We start from the raw sequence: 20,211 nt of genomic DNA, 5'->3' as shown, positions 1-20,211 counted from the left end.
AAAAAGGATGAAAAAACACAACAGTTTGGTCAAAGAAATCACCCTAAATATTGCTGACAAGCCTTGCTTCGGCCCCTTAAAGACATTTCCTCTTAATTAATTGGCCCTAACAAGATAACGGCACGGCAATGCACCCCCTGAACAGCAGCAAAATGTTTATTTAAATGTTGTTTTGGGATTGGGTGGGCTGCTGTGTGGGTGAGGGAGAAAGGTTTACTGGTGTGAGCTTCAAAGGTATTCATCAATGGTCTTTCCAGGGCCCATGATGTGCTATTGTCATCCGGCAATCTCTACCATGCACACAACTGCGATCTGACTTCCTCCCTGCCCTATGTTGGCTCTTGCATGTGTTGCCTCTGGGGTGTAGAGGCAGGCCTGTTTCATGGAACTCAAGGACAAACGGACACCTCAAATGCTGTTCTTGTCTATTGACGTGTCATCCTGGTGACAAACAAACCATTGAAAACCAGCAAGTGTTAATCATACAAGACTCCCAATGACAACAGAAAACACACCTATAAAATGTTATTTGGTTATTTTAAACATGACAGCACAGCAGAAGGCCTTGCTCCATTTTGCAATATCACCGGAACCCCTTCTGGGATTGTGTTTACTGACAGAAATGTACACGTAAAGATTGCAGCATTGTGTGCATCGGCCTCCAACAACCTCAGGCTTCTCTGCCCACCGCTCCTCCACGCTATTCTGACCATAGCCTACGACCTCAGGCCTCTCTGCACACTGCTCCTCTACACTATTCTGACCACACCTCTCTTCCACACTATTCTGACCACACCGCTCCTCCACACTATTCTGACCACACTGTTCCTCTACACTATTCTGACCACACCGCTCCTCCACACTATTCTGACCACACTGTTCCTCTACACTATTCTGACCACACCTCTCCTCCACACTATTCTGACCACACCGCTCCTCCACACTATTCTGACCACACCGCTCCTCCACACTATTCTGACCACACCGCTCCTCCACACTATTCTGACCACACCTCTCCTCCACACTATTCTGACCACACCGCTCCTCCACACTATTCTGACCACACCGCTCCTCCACACTATTCTGACCACACCGCTCCTCCACACTATTCTGACCACACCTCTCCTCCACACTCCTCTGACCACAGCCGACAGACACACAGAAAGAGACCGTCACTAACAGCGGCCTATGTCTTGGGAAGGAATTGTCATTTTTCCAAATGCCCCCAAAATGTGCTTTTAGACTAGGCCTGGGGAAGGTGACTTTCTCTGTCTCTTCGCATCACAAATGTGTAACAATAGAATTATGGGAAAGGTGCAGTATGACCCTGAATACATTAGCCTATGGGCCAGTGCACTTGCTTTGTTCCCATCCTGCGATGTAGGGCTAATGTGGCTGAGCTGTACAGTGTGAGGTTTAATCCTGGAGGACAGTTTAGGCTCAGTGACGAGGGAAATTAGTTCAATGAAAGGTGCAACATTACCCAACATCCCCCACCGCATTCTCACCATACCTTTTTAGAAGTGCTCTCTAACTTCAAAGGAACATGGGATGATATCATAAGACACCCTCTCTACAGTACATTCCCCATTGGAGAGAATTTCCACCTTAAAGTTAGACTCAGCAGTAGTATGTACCGCAGGGCGACTTCCTCCTTAAGAAATCAACAATAACAAAACTCTAATCTTCAAAGACTGCCACTAAGAAATTAAGATCACTTTATTGGTAAATTGCACACAAGGTCCAACCAAAATGTTGCTTCAGTTTTTAACTCAACCCCCCTGAAAGACACACATACAGGTTTTGAGAGTAGTGGGGAGCTGTTGTTGTGGGGGGTAAAGTGCCTTGCTCAAGGGCATAACAGCATTTAGGATTTGATACCAGTAACCCTTCAGCTGCCAGCTCACTTCCTGACAGAAATAACCCGTTGGACCCGGGATTCAAACTGGCAACCCTCCGACTATTCCCAATGTGGACATTCACCAAAGGAAAGATTCAAATTAGGAAAAGCTGTGGCAGTCTTGGCATATTTGATTTCGGTTCATGTCTGTAATTAGGAAATCACCCTTTTTATTATGATGTCATATTGTTGTCCACCTTTAACAACAGAAGGTGCCAGAAGTCACTCTCTCTCCCAGTCTCCCAGTTTCCTCTCCCCTCCCCACTCCCCTGGCTGTCCTGTGTTTGCACTGGCCTTGTTTTTATGACCACTCCAGTGATCCGTGGCCCACTGCAGAGGCTGCTGGTGTTACCACAGCTGAGGTGAATTAGACAGACTGTTGTTCCTGCCTCTTACCTGGCTCCAGGCTCTCTGCTTGCCATCCGTAGTGTTTTCCTTTCATCTCAGAGCAGTTGCAGACACAACACCACCCCTCACCACAATTAAGTGGCATCTCTCACAGGCTGTTGTGTAGTTGATTGCCCATGGTGTTGTGTTCTCTTTAGTTCTTCCTGAATGTTCTACCTTTGAACCGGTGCCTATCCAGCAGTGAGCAGTGTGGACAGATCCACTTGATCACAATTTAGTGAGATCTTCGATCCAGTCCTTGCGAGCAAAATAGAGCCTTGGACTGGATAGAATCTGCAAGTATTTGATCTGTCAGTGGTTCTGAGGGCTTTGTTGGTTGTATAATGGGCCAGCCAACTGCGGTAAAGTTTTTTAAATAATGTGGCAGAAGAAGTGATCCTGGGACTCAGTGCCAACAGCAGTACAGATGTTCTGCCTCCTGCAGCCTGTCTCTGTGTTCCATAGCTAGCTAGGCACAGCACACTGTGTGCCTCCTCCACAGTCGATTCCCCTGCTCTCCCTCGCTTGCCGTGGGGATATTGTCAATAATTAAGAGAGCCACAAGGGACTCTGACACTTATTTCCCATGGTGCCTTGCTCATCATATTCTACGCCTCAAACCTTTTTCTCTCCCAACTGAAGCGGACGCACCTTTCCTCCCCCTCTTCTCCCAGCCCGTTGACAACCTCTGTGATTGGAAAGCAGTGGCAGTGACACGCATTCCAGCAATGACAGTGAACAGACTGGAGCCGCTCTTTGTACTGAGCCTTTTAACCATTGAAAGGGGCCGTCCGGTGGCTGTAACGCCCCACTGGCGACGCTCTCTGCCTCACACTGCACTGTAACTCTGTAGCCTCATTGTCACGCTCCATATCGCCCCAGTGACCCCCAGCCCAATTATACAGCTGACCCGGGGTTGATGACATAGCCTTGGGCAGCTTTTGGGGGTGCCGCAGCACAGAGGGGGTACCTCCTGTCTGTCATGCCGTGTCAACTCTGCATGCTAACAAGGCACTTCCCAGAGTGGTCCCACTGGACTTAGTGGAAGGAGAGTGGCTCCCACGCAGGACTTTAGACATCTACCTTAACTTATTCGCCCGCACACTCCCGTCAGAGGTCTTTTCAAAGATTCCTTACATGATAGGTGAGACCATAATAGACACTTAAAGAGGGTACTTCGTAAATTCAAATTGACATTATGTTCCTCTTTCGGTAGGACACTTCACTTTGAGGGTTAAAGTAAGTCACCTACATTCCAAGTCAGTTGATAGAACTTCACTGGAGTCAGTGGCGTCACTTGAGTTTAGCCATTTTTTTAAGACCAGAGAAAATACTAGAGGTAAACCCTTTACTCTTTGTGATAATAGGCAATATTAATAGGTCTATGTGTTCATGGGGGTCAATTAAAGGACAGCGCAAAAGTAGGGGTTAGCGATGCAGGTGGTGATATAAACCAATCTCAAGACGTTACTGTTTTTAGAAGCTAGAAGAGAGCAGCTTGAAGCCTGAGGCGACGGTTGAGTAATACGCGGATATTTCACGGAGGAAGAGAAATGTTATGACTCAATATGTCAACTGTAATTGCTTTAGCTGGATTCCTTTAAGATTATCCCGCAGCTGAGTGTAATCAGAGAATCAGGGGTTCCTGTGTAGCAATACGTTGCATGATCGCTAAACGCTAATACAGCTGGACTTCTCCGTGAGATTCATACTCAGCAATTATGCTGTATTAATGTGCATTATGCTTAATAAGGAGTTCAAGCTTTAGGAACCTGTCACAGGCAAGGTGTTACTTGATGGTCATGGGTTTGATATAGCATTCTAACAGAGATGTGGGTGGAGTTATTTGCATGTGTCCTATTACCTGGCATTGGCTATAGCCACGTTTTATACCTGGTTCCAACATGCGCCCTTTGTCATGAGCTTGTCCTCATTTTGATTGTGCTCACATTTTTAGACAGGTGTAGATGATTTAAAGATGCATTGTGAACTGATTTTGATCAGATCTTATAAGTGTAAACGGGCAAGATCGGGACAAGATAAGGACGCATGTTAGTTGGCAGGTATAAACGGGGCTTCTGACAGCGTTCTCTAGGGACCAAAGTTAGTTCTATTCTATAGCAGAGTTACAAGACTGGTAAACACTGGCACAAGAGCTGATGACAGGGCTGACTTGGATAGCTTTTGAATGTCAAATGCAAATATACATATTATAATTTAATGTACACTACTGGTCAAAAGTTTTAGAACACCTACGCATTCAAGGGTTTTTCTTTATTTGTACTATTTTCTACATTGTAGAATAGTAGTGAAGACAGAAAAACTATGAAATAACACATGAAATTTGAGATTCTTCAAATAGCCATCCTTTGCCTTGATGACAGCTTTGGAATGCTATTCCAACAGTCTTGAAGGAGTTCCCACATATGCTGAGCATTTGTTAGCTGCTTTTCCTTCACTCTACAGTCCGACTCATCCCAAACCATCTCATTTGGTTGAGGTCGGGGGATTGTGGATGCCAGGTCATCTGATGGAGCACTCCATCACTCTCCTTCTTGGTAAAATAGCCCTTACTCAGCCTGGAGGTGTGTTGGGCAAACAAACGATAGTCCCACTAAGCCCAAACCAGATGGATGGCATATCGCTGCAGAATGCTGTGGTAGCCATGCTGTTTAAGTGTGCCTTGAATTCTAAATAAATCACAGACAGTGTCACCAGTAAAGCACTCCCACACCATAACACCTCCTACTCCATGCTTTATGGTGGGAAATAAAAATGCGGAGATCATCCGTTCACCCTCACCGCGTCTCACAAAGACACGGTGGTTGGAACAAGAAATCTACAATTTTGAGTCTACAGGTGTCATGTAGTAGTGGTTTCTTTGCAGCAATTCAACCATGAAGGCCTGATTCACACAGTCTCCTCTGAACAGTTGATGTTGAGATGTGTCTGTTACTTGATCTCTGTAAAGCATTTATTTGGGCTGCAATTTCTGAGGCTGGTAACTTTAATGAACTTGTCCTCAGCAGCAGAGTCTTCCATTCCTGTGGCGGTCCTCATGAGAGACAGTTTCATCATAGAGCTTGATGGTTTTTGAGACTGGACTTGAAGAAACTTTCAATGTTCTTGAAAATGTCCGTATTGACTGAACTTCATGTCTTCCTTCAAGTAATGATGGACTGTCGTTTCTCTGCTTATTTGAGCTGTTCTTGCCATAATATGAACTTGGTCTTTTACCAAATAGGGCTATCTTCTGTATACCTCCCCTACCTTGTCACAATACAACTAATTGTCGCAAACGCATTAAGAAGGAAATACATTCCACAAATTAACTTTTAAGAAGGCACACCTGTTAATTTAAATGCATTCCAGGTGACTACCTCATGAAGCTGGGGGTGGCAGGGTAGCCTAGTGGTTAGAGCATTGGACTAGTAACTGAAAGGTTGCAAGTTCAAATCCCCTAGCTGACAAGGTACAAAATCCCCACTGTTCCTAGGCCCTCATTGAAAATAAGAATTTGTTCTTAACTGACTTGCCTAGAAAAATAAAATAAAATAAAAAGCTGGTTGAGAGAATGACAAGAGTGCGCAATGCTGTCATCAAGGCAAAGGGTGACTATTTGAAGAATCTCAAATATAAAATATATTTTGATTTATTTAACACTTTTTCGGTTACTACATTCCATATGTGTTATTTCATAGTTTTGATGTCTTCACTATTATTCTAAAATGTAGAAAATAGTAAAAAATTAAGAAAAACCTTGAAATGAGTAGGTGTTCTAAAACATTTGACCGGTAGTGTACATACTTTAATTATCATGATCATACTTTTATTATTTCCTCTGCAATAATGCTGCAATTTTATCAATTGCTTTCAGTAGTAACACCCATTAACATGCTTAGTTTCGGAGGGACCATCGCAAAGAGGACAAAACACAATAGATTCTTAAAATAAGATTTTTTAATATGACTTATTATCATAAAGATATATTTACACACTTTACAGAAATAGAAAATAAAAACACAAAGCTACGCGTGAAAGGAAAAAAATAAAATAAGTACTCCAAGAGCTAAAGCTTATATTTTATAAATTAGAAACCAAAAGTTCAAATATGTACACATTATTTCAACCATTTCTGATACACTTGTTTTCTTCATTTATTTATTTAATTTTTGCCCAGTTCAACATCAAAACAGAGACAGGGACTGTACAGTTGGCCTGGTGAGTAATATGAGCACATACCTTCGACAGTAGTAAAGAAGTTCAGGTGTAATACATTGTCTTTTTAACTGCAGTTTGCTTGTGACCTAGTAAGTAACACTGTTGCAATGGCATTTCAGCCTAAACACTCTGGAGCTCCCTCAACTACTCTGAATGGTATTGATGGTGGACCCAGTTTGCCATGTAGATGGAGAACATTGTTGTAATCAATGGGAGGAGGGGCCTTCTCTATCCTGGGGTATGAAGGTCTCATTTGAGGCAGCGAGATAATGACAGATAATTTTCATCTCCCGCGGGAGATCAAATCTAGTTATCCTTTGGATTGTCCCGCCTGTGGAATTGTACGACTGCATCGGGATTGAATCTTAGCCACTTGATCCTGCAGATACCCCCACTCTGTGCGTGTGATGTATGACGTGTTTAGATGCATAAGGTAAAACCATGGAATGTATTGCATGCTAGCTAAGTCGTTTTTCTTGGTGGACCGTGTTACGTTTGGAAAAGGGGTTTTACTGTAGCTTGTCAAGAGCTGAGAGAAAGTGACAGCGACATCAAAGATTAAAAACCTAGTGGTTTTGATTGACTCTTTGTGGGGACTGCCTACAGCTAGAGCGAGACAGTGACCCATGGCTAAGCTGCAGTTTTCATCACTAGCTTGCTAGCTGCTAGACTCCTTTCTCCACCAGTCATACACATGCGTCCCTCCACTGCTTCCTACTCCATACACACTCCCAGCCAAGTGAACATTTCTAAAAGTGGAAAATGAGCTGAGCACAAACATGGTACGTTCTTCTCGGAACAAACAAACAAACCAGTGAAAACATGCTAACATGTGCATAGGAACATTACTCAGGCCTTGTGATGTCACAAATAAGAGGATTGAGAGGAAACAAGATGAGTGGATGGGAATCGTTTCTCTTGCGTGAGCTTTGCTGGAAAAGACCATTAAGGAAAATGTATTGGTTTCCCATTTCAGTTTGAGCCTGGATGTCCTTCTACACCACAAGCTCCATGAACCTAAAATGGAGGCCCGTGGGGCATGTTTTATGGGAGAAGAATGCGTGAAGCTCTCACCTGTCTACGACATATTGCACTGCAGACAAAATGCTCTATTATTATTTACGGCCACAAAACATACAGCTGTATTCCACACTGTTATTTAAAAAAAAAGTACGCTTTGGACAACCAGCTAGACAAGAATCAGACGACCAAAAATTGTCACAAAACACTGGAGAGCCATTTTATACCAAGGGTTTTCAGTTTTTCTTTTACCAGCAGCATAATGGAATTGCAAAAGTGCAGCCTGGCTTGCCCGTACAAAGTAGTCTTGGAGCAAAGCCAGGTGATTGATATTTGGCTTTGGAAGTTTGGATCCAACTGATAACCAACCAGGGTGGAGTAGCAGTGATTTGGGGAGACCAAGACTCAAATTGTACTCCATACATAAACATTGGGTCTGCATATGGAGGGGCGGCTCGGCTGGTGCAGATGGTGGGGATACATTCATGAAGAGCAGTGCGGATACAGACATTGCTCTGCTTCCTTAACACTAGCTTCTCAGACCGGAAAATAGTGATTTTAAACCTATTATTTTGAGCCAATCCAGCCCAACTCTTGTGGTTAATGCTCATCCCCAGCTCCTATCTCCCTACTAGCTACCTCCCCTCATAATAACATGTGAGTAAAGACACTGAGAAAAAGCTGTCTTATTTAGAAGGAGCATTAATAAATGCTCTGTCTGAGAGGGTATGAAATAATCATGGTGTGACTGAAATGATGATTTCACAGTGCCCTTAAGATTGAATACATTTTTAATCAAGGTGAGCTTGGCTGGGTGAGTTTCCACTGTGATTTGAGATGCTCTCTTATTAAGAGCGTCTCATGCTGGGAGGCAGAGGTGCCGGGAAACTGCTTTTCAATTCTATTCTCTGGGTGAGAAACAGTAATGGGGGAAAGATAACATATTGGAAATCTTGGTTGAAACCAAGCAGTTTAAAAAAACAACCTTACAATTTCCTCTCTTGGCCACATGTAAAAATAATTGTGGGGTGATTGGTAACAGTCTAGTAGTGAAAGCCATTCTTACTGTAGTTGAAACCAGATTTGGATTAAGAGACCAACCGAAAAACAGATTTCCCCCTTCCCTCCATATCTAATAGCAAACTGGATGCTGATTGGATGGCATCTGCTCTAAATGTCCCAATTGTAGCATGTTACATAAATCATCAGGGGGATTAAGGTTGTAGAGGGGGGGGGGAGGGTGTGGTTCCAATCTAAGCCAATTTGACAATAAACTCAGCCTGTGAGTGTCCCCTGCCAGCCTATGGGGAGGCCCATCTGAGAGAAATGAGCCATGGGATTTGATGAACATCATGATCAAAGCCATGACCACCTGTGCTGTGGAAGCGCAAGCTAAAAAGGCAACTGTACCCAACAGAGGTGTAAAGAACCATAATGACATAGGCAAGGACTGAATCTGGATACATGGCTATAGTGGTGTTATACATAGGCAGGGAGAGTAAAGATACAGTATACGTCAATATGCTTATCATATATAAATGTTTGTGTTTCTTAAATAAATGTGCAAAATAGAGACTGCTCTGGCACAAGCTTCTATCACAGCACCCTGAGAAAAAAGAAATGAAACCAGAAACAAAAAATCTGAACCAAACAGTAATATATTCCAGTATGATGGAAAGGCGTAGCACATTCCATCAATCAAAGATCTCGGTCAAAGGGTCGAAACAGCCTCACACTAAACAGTCAGAGAAGAGTAGCACTATTGGTAGGCTGAACATGGTGGTATATTTACTGAGCTGACAGCATGTCTGCTTGAAACGTGTTTTTGGTCTAATTTAACTGGACTCCTTGCTACCACTGCCTGTAAATGGGATTTTTCTTGTTGTCTAGAAATGTATCGTAATGCACATGTGTCAGTGTTATCGAGACTTCAAACAAGAGGTAATGTGTTTACCATTTCTCTCTTCCTTTCGTTCCTTCGTTCCTGGCAGCATTGTGGAGTAGTTTATTATTTGGCACTTCATTAAAAGGCAAGGGAGTCTGTCGTTCAGAGAGCAGACCAGACCCCCCCTGCCAGTTAACAGTCGTGTGGAGAAGCTACTGGGGGCTTCAGAGTGGCAAGGAGGCTGAGGATTGGGAATTGGGATCAGAGGACTCTTATCTCAGGTGGGACAACGTGTCTGTAACGTTGGGAAAATTGCTTAACCTCCCCGAGGTGTTAATGGGGTTAGTAACATGTAAAGAGCTTTGGATTAAATAATCTTTCAGGTGAAGTAATTATCATGATTGTTTTGACTACACATGCTGTTTCAAATGGTAAAATGGAATCCTCACTCGGGTCCAATTTTTGTTTACTTCACATCTTTTGCCGAAATTATCATGAAATAAAAAAGGAATCATTATCCTTTACCCTTTCTCTACTTTCTGAAAGGAAAACCTCGGATCGAGTTTTGCTGCAGACAGGTGAGAATGTCTTGAGTGAATTTGCTAACCTGGATTTAATGGATCTGCGAAACATGTTGTAGAATAAATGCAGTCAACTTGTGGAACTCTGCCACTGCCTTTCCTCACTATCACCACCCGTTTTACTAGTAAAGCCAGAAGTAGTTACACGGCAATGGAACGAATGGCTGTGGTCACCTTGGATCTGAGAGGACGGGAATACCACACCATGGAGAAGTGACTGACTCTTTAAGACTAAGACGGCTTGGAACCAGGCTCCCTGTCAACCACACATCATGCAAAGTGTGCAACACCGACGAGACCAGCTATGACAGGGCTCTAGAAAGCAAATTATAGAAAACACTTGGGGGAGGAGACAGAGATAGGGAGCAAGGGAGTGAGAGAGAGAGAGAGCGAAATAGAATCTGATAGCTTGGGCTCAGTACCCTCCCCCCCTTCTCTGCCCCCAATTCTTCTTAGAGCTGAGGGTGAGTGGCTTGTCCTGATTGTTTTGTGGACAGAGAAGAGTTGCTTGAAGAACCAGCAGGTGCTATGGGACATCACTCTTCAGGCTGGGCAAGCGTAGGCCCATCGTTGCAAGGCCCCCCAAGGCAAAGGAAGAGCATAGAAATCAGAACTTGGGGGTGGGCGCTCGAAGCAGTGCCTGCAAAACAAAAACAGAGACGACAAAAGTGCCGTAAGTCCAGTGAAATTTTCATGAGCATTTATGTGAGTCATGCAGCCATTTTATTTCCCCCTTACAATAGAAAGCCCTCTAGGATTCAGTGTTGGTTGGTGTCATTTTCACAACATTAGTTCTTGAGTTAAATAATGCAATGTTTGATTGGAAATAGTAATGTTGAATCAAATCGCCCTCAAACACAAAGATATAACCAGCTGATAAAAACAGAAATTGCAGTTTACTGTCTGAAGGGATAAAAAAATAAAAAAATAATAAACCATTGTGGAAAAGAACACTAGTTGTTTCTATTGTGCTATGCTTACGGCTAGGGATGCCGTCTGGGCCGGCAGCCTTGTGAGGGTTAACACGTTTTTAGTTACTCATGTTGGCTGCGGTGAAGGAGAGCCTGCAGGTTTTGGTAGCGGACCATGTTGTTGGCACTGTATTGTCCTCAAAGCGAGCAAAGAAGTTGTTTAGTTTGTCTGGGAGCAAGACATCTTGGTCCGCGACAGGGCTGGTTTTCTCTTTGTAGTCCGTGATTGACTGTAGACTGCAGACTGTAGACTGCCACATACCTCTCGTGTCTGAGCTGTTGAATTGCTACTCTACTTGGTCTCTATACTGACACTTAGTTTGTTTGATTGCCTTGCGGAGGGAATAGCTACACTGTTTGTATTCGGTCATGTTTCCGGTCGTCTTGCCCTGATTGAAATCAGTAGTTCGCGCTTTCAGTTTTGCACGAATGCTGCATTCAATCCACGGTTTCTGGTTGGGGAAGATTTTAATAGTTGCTGTGGGTACAACATCACCGATGCACTTGCTAATAAAATCGCTCACCGAATCAGCGTATACATCAATGTTATTATCCGACGCTATGCGGAACATTTCCCAGTCCACGTGATCAAAGAAATCTTGAAGCTTGGAATCAGATTGGTTGGACCAGCGTTGAACAGACCTGAGCACGGGCGTATCCTGTTTTAGTTACTGTCTATAGGCTGCGAGCAACAAAATGGAGTCGTGGTTAGATTTTCCGAAAGGAGGGCAGGGCAGGGCTTTGTATGCGTTGCGGAAGTTAGAGTAACAATGGTCCAGGATTTTTTCCGCCCGGGTCGCGCATTCGATATGCTGATCAAATTTAGGGAGTTTTGTTTTCAGATTAACCTTGTTAAAATCCCCAGCTACAATGAATGCAGCCTCAGGATATGTGGTTTCCAGTTTACATAGAGTCCAATAAAGTTTGTTCAGGGCTGATGTGTTTGCTTGGGGGGAGATATATACGGCTGTGATTATAATCGAAGAGAATTCTCTTGGTAGATAATGTTGTCGACATTTGATTGTAAGGAATTCTAGGTTAGTAGAGCAAAAGGACTTGAGTTCCTGTATGTTGTTATGATAACACCACGTCTCGTTAATCATAAGGCATACCCACCCACCCTTCTTCTTACCAGAGAGATGTTTGTTTCTGTCGGTGCGATGCGTGAAGAAACCAGGTGGCTATACCGACCCTGTTGGCGTGTCTCGAGTGAGCCACGTTTCCATGAAACAAAGAACGTTACAATCTCTGATGTCTTTCTGGAAGGCAACCCTTGCTCGGATTTCATCTACCTTGTTGTCAAGAGACTGGATGTTGGCGAGTAGTAAACTTGGGAGCGGTGCGCGATGTGCCCGTTTACGGAGCCTGACCAGAAGACCGCATCTTCTGCCCCTCCTCCGGCGCCGTTGTTCTGGGTCGCCGGTTGGGATCCGATCCGACAAACTGAAATGGTCCACCCACACAGACAGCTTGGTGAAGAAGGCGCGAAGAAGGAGGCTGAAGAAATTCGGCTTGTCACCAAAAACCCTCACAAACTTTTACAGATGCAAAATTGAGAGCATCCTGTCGGGCTGTATCACCGCCTGGTACGGCAATTGCTCCGCCCACAACCGTAAGGCTCTCCAGAGGGTAATGAGGTCTGCACAACGCATCACCGGGGGCAAACTACCTGCTATCCAGGACACCTACACCACCCGATGTCACAGGAAGGCCAAAAAGATCATGAAGGACAACAACCACCCGAGCCACTGCCTGTTCACCCCGCTATCATCCAGAAGGCAAGGTCAGTACAGGTGCATCAAAGCTGGAACCGAGAGACTGAAAAACAGCTTCTATCTCAAGGCCATCAGACTGTTAAACAGCCATCACTAACTGAGTGGCTGCTGCCAACATACTGACTCAATCTCTAGCCACTTTAATAATTAAAAATTGGATGTAATAAATGTATCACTAGTCACTTTAAACTATGCCACTTTATATCATGTTTACATACCCTACACTACTCATCTCATATGTCTATACTGTACTCTATACCTTCTACTGCATCTTGCCTATGCCGTTCGGTCATCGCTCATCCATATATATTTTTATGTACATATTCTTATTCATTCCTTTACACTTGTGTGTATAAGGTAGTTGTTGTGAAATTGTTAGATTACTTGTTAGATATTACTGCATGGTCAGAACTAGAAGCACAAGCATTTCGCTACACTTGCATTAACATCTGCTAACCATGTGTATGTGACAAATAAAAATGGATTTGATTTGATGAGTTCCTGTCAATGGGACAATCTTTTATCTTTCCCTGGCCTTTTATGTTTTCAGATGGCTAGTGCTCTCGGTATACTTTGTTGCTCGACATCCGGGTTCATTGATTGACGAGAGCCCAACCTTTTTTTCCAGATGGCATATTTCTGTGGTTGTGGAATGCCAGTGTTCTGATGTGAATCTTACTCACCCTTTGGGGCGTTGTTTGTGTCTGTACTCTATTGTTTATTTTCTCTGTGGTATGATCTCAGTATGGGCAGATTTTCTGAATGTATTAGAGAGTCCGTGTCAGGGGTGCAAAGTGCAGATTAACAAAGTGTAGCGAACTCTATTCTTTGGGCAGAAGAGTTATCATTTCTTGTTGCAAAAAGTTAAAGAGGTGTGGTTTTATGTGAGGCAACGGCAATATTTTTCACTAAGTCTGACCGTCATCACAATACACCATGGCAGGTGCCTGTTAGCGTGCTAGCTAGAAAAGTTATTTTGTGCTAGCCATATCCAAGAGGTAAGTTGAATGAGAACTTTTCAATAAATAAATAAAAACATTTAATCTTGATTGCTAACTAGCAATATTTACTCTGAATAAGCATATTTAACAAATAATTTTTGGACAAAAAGTCCGCAGACAGTCTCTATATTGTTGTGATAGAGAGCTAACTTTAGGACTCGTTTGCCCGATTTATGGAGACTCCCTAAGGAACCGTTGAAAACGTGCTTCTGTTGCAATACCGTCGTTCAACATTTTTGTAATCCTGTAGCACCTCCTCAGCTCGGCGACTCAACAGCATCTCAATGGGATGACCCGAGTCTCAGTCTCTTCTCGAATATTTCCGCACATCTCGTTTGTGTAACGTGCCTAAAAGTCAAGTTCACCACCCTCTTGCCTGAGGTGTCAGAATATAATGGATGAGCTGCCTTTGACAATGAAACGGAGGGAGGTGGAGGTTGTGGTTCTGGATCTGGTGTGGTTTAAGTAGAGTGATGGATATTGTCAAGTGAAGCACCTTCCCTACTCATAACGTACGCTAATTAGGGACAATTATGACTTGGGTAATTATTCTGGCATATTAAGAAATCTATTTTTTTCTCCAACTCGTGCCTCCGTTGAACTCGGTCGAGCTTAGATCTTTCCTCCGGGGTGAAACAATGTGCTGCAACAGCTTTTTCTCAAGACATGCATCCTTCCATCAGAAAAAGAAAAGAAAGGAGGAGGCATGAACAAAGACAGAGTGGTTTCAATGATGCCTGCCGGCTATATCCCTGCTGGTTATCATGCCTCGTGAAGAGATCATTCCCAGACTGCACTCAGCTGGGGGAGAATGTTTTATATATTCTCTGGTTCAGTTGAACATGTTGATAAAAGAAGATTCTTCTTTATGAAGGGTTTTGATGGTTTTATCATGGAGTCAATGGAGCACAGTAGACAATGGCATCCTCCTATAGGGTCTCCTAACTTTCTCACACATTCCAACCAATGCAAACTAATGGCTTGTTTGGCATGCTGGTCAGGTTGAGCTAACTGTAATGACTTGTTATGAGGATGCAGGTCTTTGCATTCGGAAACATAATGTTAACTTTCACTGCTATGCAGATGACACACAGCTGTACATTTCGATGAAACACGGCGAAGCCCCAAAATTGCCCTCCCTGGAAGCCTATGTTCCAGACTTAAGGAAGTGGATGGCTGCAAATGTTCTACTTTTAAACTCGGACAAAACAGAGACGCTTGTTCTAGGTCCCAAGAAACAAAGAGATCTTCTGTTGAATCTGACAATTCATCTTGATGGTTGTACAGTCGTCTCAAATAAAACTGTAAAGGACCTCGGTGTTAATCTGGTCCCTAAACTCTCTTTTGACGAACATATCAAGACTGTTTTAAGGACAGCTTTTTTCCATCTACGTAACATTGCAAAAATCAGAAACTTACTGTCCAAAAATGATGCAGAAAAATGTATCCATGCTATTGTCACTTCTAGGTTAGACTACTGCAATGCTCTAGTTTCCGGCTACCTGGATAAAGCACTCAATAAACTTCAGTTAGTGCTAAACAAGGCTGCTAGAATCTTGACTAGAACCAAAACATTTGATCATACTACTCCAGTGCTAGCCTCTCTACACTGGCTTCCTGTTAAGGCAAGGGCTGATTTCAAGGTTTTACTGCTAACCTACAAAGCATTACATGGGCTTGCTCCTACCTATCTTTCCGATTTGGTCCTGCCGTACTAACCTACACGTAAGCTACGGTCACAAGACGCAGACCTCCTTACTGTCCCTAGTATTTCTAATCAAACAGCTGGAGGCAGGGCTTTCTCCTATAGAGCTCCATTTTTATAGAATGGTCTGCCTACCCATGTGAGAGACGCAGACTCGGTCTCAACCTTTAAGTCTTTATTGAAGACTCATCTCTTCAGTAGGTCCTATGATTGAGTGTAGTCTGGCCCAGGAGTGAAGATGAACTGAAAGGCACTGGAGCAACAAACCACTCTTGCTGTCTCTGCCTGGCCAGTTCCCCTCTCTCTACTGGGATTCTCTGCCTCTAACCCTATTACAGGGGCTGAGTCACAGGCTTACTGGTGCTCTTCCATGCCGTCCCTAGGAGGGGTGCGTCACTTGAGTGGGTTGAGTCACTGACGTGATCTTGCTGTCCGGGTTGGCGCCCCCCCTTGGGTTGTGCCGTGGCGGAGATCTTTGTGGGCTATACTCGGTCTCAGAATGGTAAGTTGGTGGTTGAAAATATCCCTCTAGTGGTGTGGTGGCTGTGCTTTGGCAAAGCGGGTGGGGTTATATCCTGCCTGTTTGGCCCTGTCCGGGGGTATCTTCGGATGGGGCCACAGTGTCTCCAGAACCCCTCCGGTCTCAGCCTCCAGTATTTATGCTGCAGTAGTTTACGTGTCAGGGGGCTGGGGTCAGTTTGTTATATCTGGAGTATTTCTCCTGTCTTATCCGGTGTCCTGTGTGAATTTAAGTATGCACTCTCTAATTCTCTCTCTCTTTCTCTTTTTCTCTCTTTCTCTCTTTATTTTTTTCTTTCTCTCTCTCAGAGGACCTGAGCCCTAGGACCATGCCTCAGGACTACCTGGCCTGATGACTCCTTGCTGTCCCCAGTCCACCTGGCCGTGCTGCTGCTCTAGTTTCAACTGTACCACCTGCGGCTATGGAACCCTGACCTGTTCACCGGACGTGCTTCCTGTCCCAGACCTGCTGTTTTCAACTCTCTAGAGACACCAGGAACAGTAGAGATACTCTGAATGATCGGCTATGAAAAGCCAACTGACATTTACTCCTGAGGTGCTGACCTGTTGCACCCTCGAAAACCGCTGTGATTATTATTATTTGACCCTGCTGGTCATCTATGAACATTTGAACATCTTGGCCATGTTCTGTTATCATCTCCACCCGACACAGCCAGAAGAAGAATGGCCATCCCTAATAGCCTGGTTCCTCTCTAGGTTTCCTCCTAGGTTCTGGCCTTTCTAGGGAGTTTTTCCTAGCCACCATGTTTCTACACCGGCATTGCTTGCTGTTTGGGGTTTTAGGCTGGGTTTCTGTACAGCACTTTGTGACATCAGCTGATGTTAGAAGGGCTTTATAAATACATTTGATTGATTTGCAGGGGAAAAGCTCTAAATGAGGTGAACTATGAACATAGCAAGGCAAGAGGAGCCAGAGAACATGTAAATCTTCGTCTTGTTGTGATTGAAGTGCTGTTAGCGGTGAAAGCATTGTGAGTCAGTGAGCCGTTCTCTTTTATAGAGCTCCACCAACTTCCTGAAGTTTCCCTCATTGTGCGGCCGCCATTCTGACACTGAAAATAAGCCATTGACTGCGCAACGCAAATTTTTTTGGGGCTGCGCATAACATTGAACCTTTGAGGTCCTGTGTTGTCCCACGAGCACGTATCTCCTAGCTTGGGACTTGTTCCTTGCTTGCACCTTTGTGCCAAGTTCCCCTGGGCTTGGAGAGGAAAGTCTAAATAATTCTCTCTCCAAAAATGCTACAAAAAACAATAACAATCCTTAATTTTCCATAGATTGTAAAACCCATGTGGGGACAAAAGAAAGTGGAGCTTCTCACCTTCTAGGGCTTTTATCCACTTCCCTTTTAAACTGATTAAGCATGCCTTAAGGGGAATGACACATCTTCCTCATCCCAAGCAGCCTCGTTTATTACTGGGATTAATTTATGGCAGGCTGGCGTTGTGTGGCTGGCACCTCCTGCAGGGATGTTGTATCCTGCCAAGCTCCCCCTGTATCTCATGTGATCTGGGAGAGACATGTGAATGGGTCTTGGGTTCCTCAATTCATGGCAGTTCTTGCACATGCCTGGCTGAATGGCCCTCCATTCAAGACCATCATGGTAGAACATACACTACTGTTCAGAAGTTTGGGGTCACTTAGAAAAGTCCTTGTTTTTGAAAGAAAAGCACATTTTATGTCCATTAAAATAACATAACATGTATCAGAAATAGAGTGTAGAAATGGTTAATGTTGTAAATGACTATTGTAGCTGGAAATGGCTGATTTTGAATGGAATATCTACATAGGTGTACAATGGGCCATTATCAGCAACCATCACTCCTGTGGTCCAATGGCAAGTTGTGTTAGCTAATCCAAGTTTAGCATTTTAAAAGGCTAATTGATCATTAAAAAACGCTTTTGCAATTATGTTAGCACAGCTGAAAACTGTTGTTCTGATTAAATAATCAATAAAACTGCATCAGCATTTGTGGGTTTGGCAATTTCTCGCATGCAATAGCCTTCACTTCTCAGAACAGGAATAGACTGACGAGTTTGAGAAGAAAGTTATTTGTTTCTGGCCATTTTGAGCCTGTAATTGAACCCACAAATGCTGATGCTCCAGATACTCAACTAGTCTAAATAAGGCCAGTTTTATTGATTATTTCATCAGCACAACAGTTTTCAGCTGTGCTAACATAATAGCTGTGGTGCTGTGTGATTTTCGTGAGTGCTATTTTTCCCCGTAAAACCTGCTTGGAGTCAATTGAATGACACAGGGTATGTTTTTGTAACAGCGTTGAAAAGTGTGTGCAGACAGTGCCGGTAGAAGGTGAAAAGACAATATTTTCACACATTTTGGGACGAAAGACGTTTCACACAAAGTCTTGTTTTTATTGACGGAAAGTAAAATATTCTTTCACGTGAAAGATACACTACGGTGGCACTGCTACGAACTCAACCCCTCTAAGTATTATCTTTGGTGAAATATTTTAATTGACATTATCAGATTGAAGGAAAACGTTTGTTCCTCTAGAGGTAACTCACCCAGATTATGTTTCTGAGTATAATCGACCTCCCTCAAAAAGCAGTATATTAGCTTTCACTGTGTAAACAACACTTCTGGAGTAAGATGAATACATTAAACCAGTAGGCTTTGCCTGTGCCAACAATAACGTCCCTGTGTTGTGATTGAGTTGAGAGGGGAGGACGTGATAGCCATTTACAGATGTCCTTTTCTTCCTGTTACAGTTTGACTTTTCCACACACTGACTAAACATGCTGAGTGATACGTCCAAGAGAGGGATCAGTCACAAAGGCCTGGATCTCACACTAGACCGTTTTCATCATCAGCCCTGATGACCAGATAAAGGGTAAGATACTCTCTTGAAAGGGAAGGAACTTTGGCAACAGGGGCCTATGCATCGAGATGTGTGGTGCGGTATGGAACTCACCTTGCTCTAGAATGGCATGGGCCCCTTGTGGGAGAGACGGGGTCGTGGGCGTCTCCTCTTCCAGCCGGCCGGTCTGTGGCTCTGGCCACCCCTGCCGGGGTTCTGCTGGACCAGCCTTCTCACGGCGCCCGCCTCTTCTAGTGCTGTGCCATGCTCCGTGGAGGCCATGATGGGACCTGTAGAATGACAGTAAACTCTTGTGAGCACCCCAAAATGGCCACCACTACACACATGTGCTTTATCAATTAGTTTTTCTACTTCTGTAGGACCAGAGGTGATGCATGTTATAGCACCCTAAAATGGCCTCCCTGTGCACATGTACTGTATGTAGCCTATCAATGAGTTTCGCTACTTCTATCCTCAGCTAGATTGATCCTCATTTTGATTGTGAATTCCGTGATCCCACTCTCAGTCATGTGTATATAAGACACAAATATGGATAAGAGCTATGGCGGATGAGCCAATCGAAGATATGCAAAGATAGCATGTGTGTGGGCCTCTCTTAGCCCACCCATGCATTGAAGTTCATCAAGTCAATGTGGTGGAACCAAAACACAGCAGATGTAGCTCGACCTCGGTGAGAAACTCAAACCGTAGTGTCTCATGTCCCTTGTGACTCACTTCAAGATTACAGATGTCTCACACACCAGGTTTGGTGAAGGTACATACCACAGCACCCTGTGTTTGACCCAAGATTAGGGACAGGCTAAATAGTAGTATGTGTCCCACAGTGTGTGTGTGTGTGTGTGTGTGTGTCTGTGTGTGTGTGTCTGTGTGTGTGTGTGTGTGTGTGTGTCTGTGTGTGTGTGTCAGAGAGTGAACCCAGATGTTTCTAGTCATTTCTCAATAAGTGTGGCTTGATCTTTTAAGCCTCTTCTCCAAATGGTTTGATCCACTTCAGTGTCTCCGTAACCTCTTCGACCTTTTTGCAAACTCAAAGACGTTCTTGAGAGAGTACAGACTTCCAAGTTTTTTGTTTGTTGAGTATCTTGATACCATTATATGATATTTAATGTGGGTGATCTTTCACACAACCCCCATTCATTGCTTTAGTCACATAAAATGTCAGTACTTAGTTTAGTTGGAATTTTTGTCTGAGCCTGTCAAAAAGATTGAATGTCTCACAGTGGAAAATTCTAGTAAAGGCTTTGTTAAAACATTTTTTAAATGTTTTATTATAGTAACTAAAAGATGGATGAAATCAACTCTTGTATGGAATTAATTTACAATTTGCTAACCTAATTAACTGAACAAGTTGACAACCTCGCAAAACATGATGTAATCCATCA

The 20,211-nt window shown here is 43.7% G+C and overlaps 1 protein-coding gene across 1 annotated transcript in view; it reads right to left on the bottom strand.

The window, feature by feature from the left end:
- Positions 1–6,227: 6,227 nt before the first annotated feature.
- Positions 6,228–20,211, bottom strand: part of apln (apelin) — a 28,763-nt gene continuing 14,779 nt past the window's right edge. The window contains exons 2-3 of the mRNA XM_020502598.2: positions 18,923–19,098; positions 6,228–10,634 (exon numbers count right to left, since the gene is read on the bottom strand). Coding sequence (XP_020358187.2) covers positions 18,929–19,098 — 170 coding nt within the window. The 3' untranslated portion in view covers positions 6,228–10,634; positions 18,923–18,928. The remainder of the gene's footprint in view (positions 10,635–18,922; positions 19,099–20,211) is intronic.

Source organism: Oncorhynchus kisutch, linkage group LG15 (genome assembly GCF_002021735.2).
Source record: "Oncorhynchus kisutch isolate 150728-3 linkage group LG15, Okis_V2, whole genome shotgun sequence".
Taxonomy (NCBI): Eukaryota; Metazoa; Chordata; class Actinopteri; order Salmoniformes; family Salmonidae; genus Oncorhynchus; species Oncorhynchus kisutch.
This window is presented reverse-complemented; position numbering and strand designations above follow the sequence as displayed.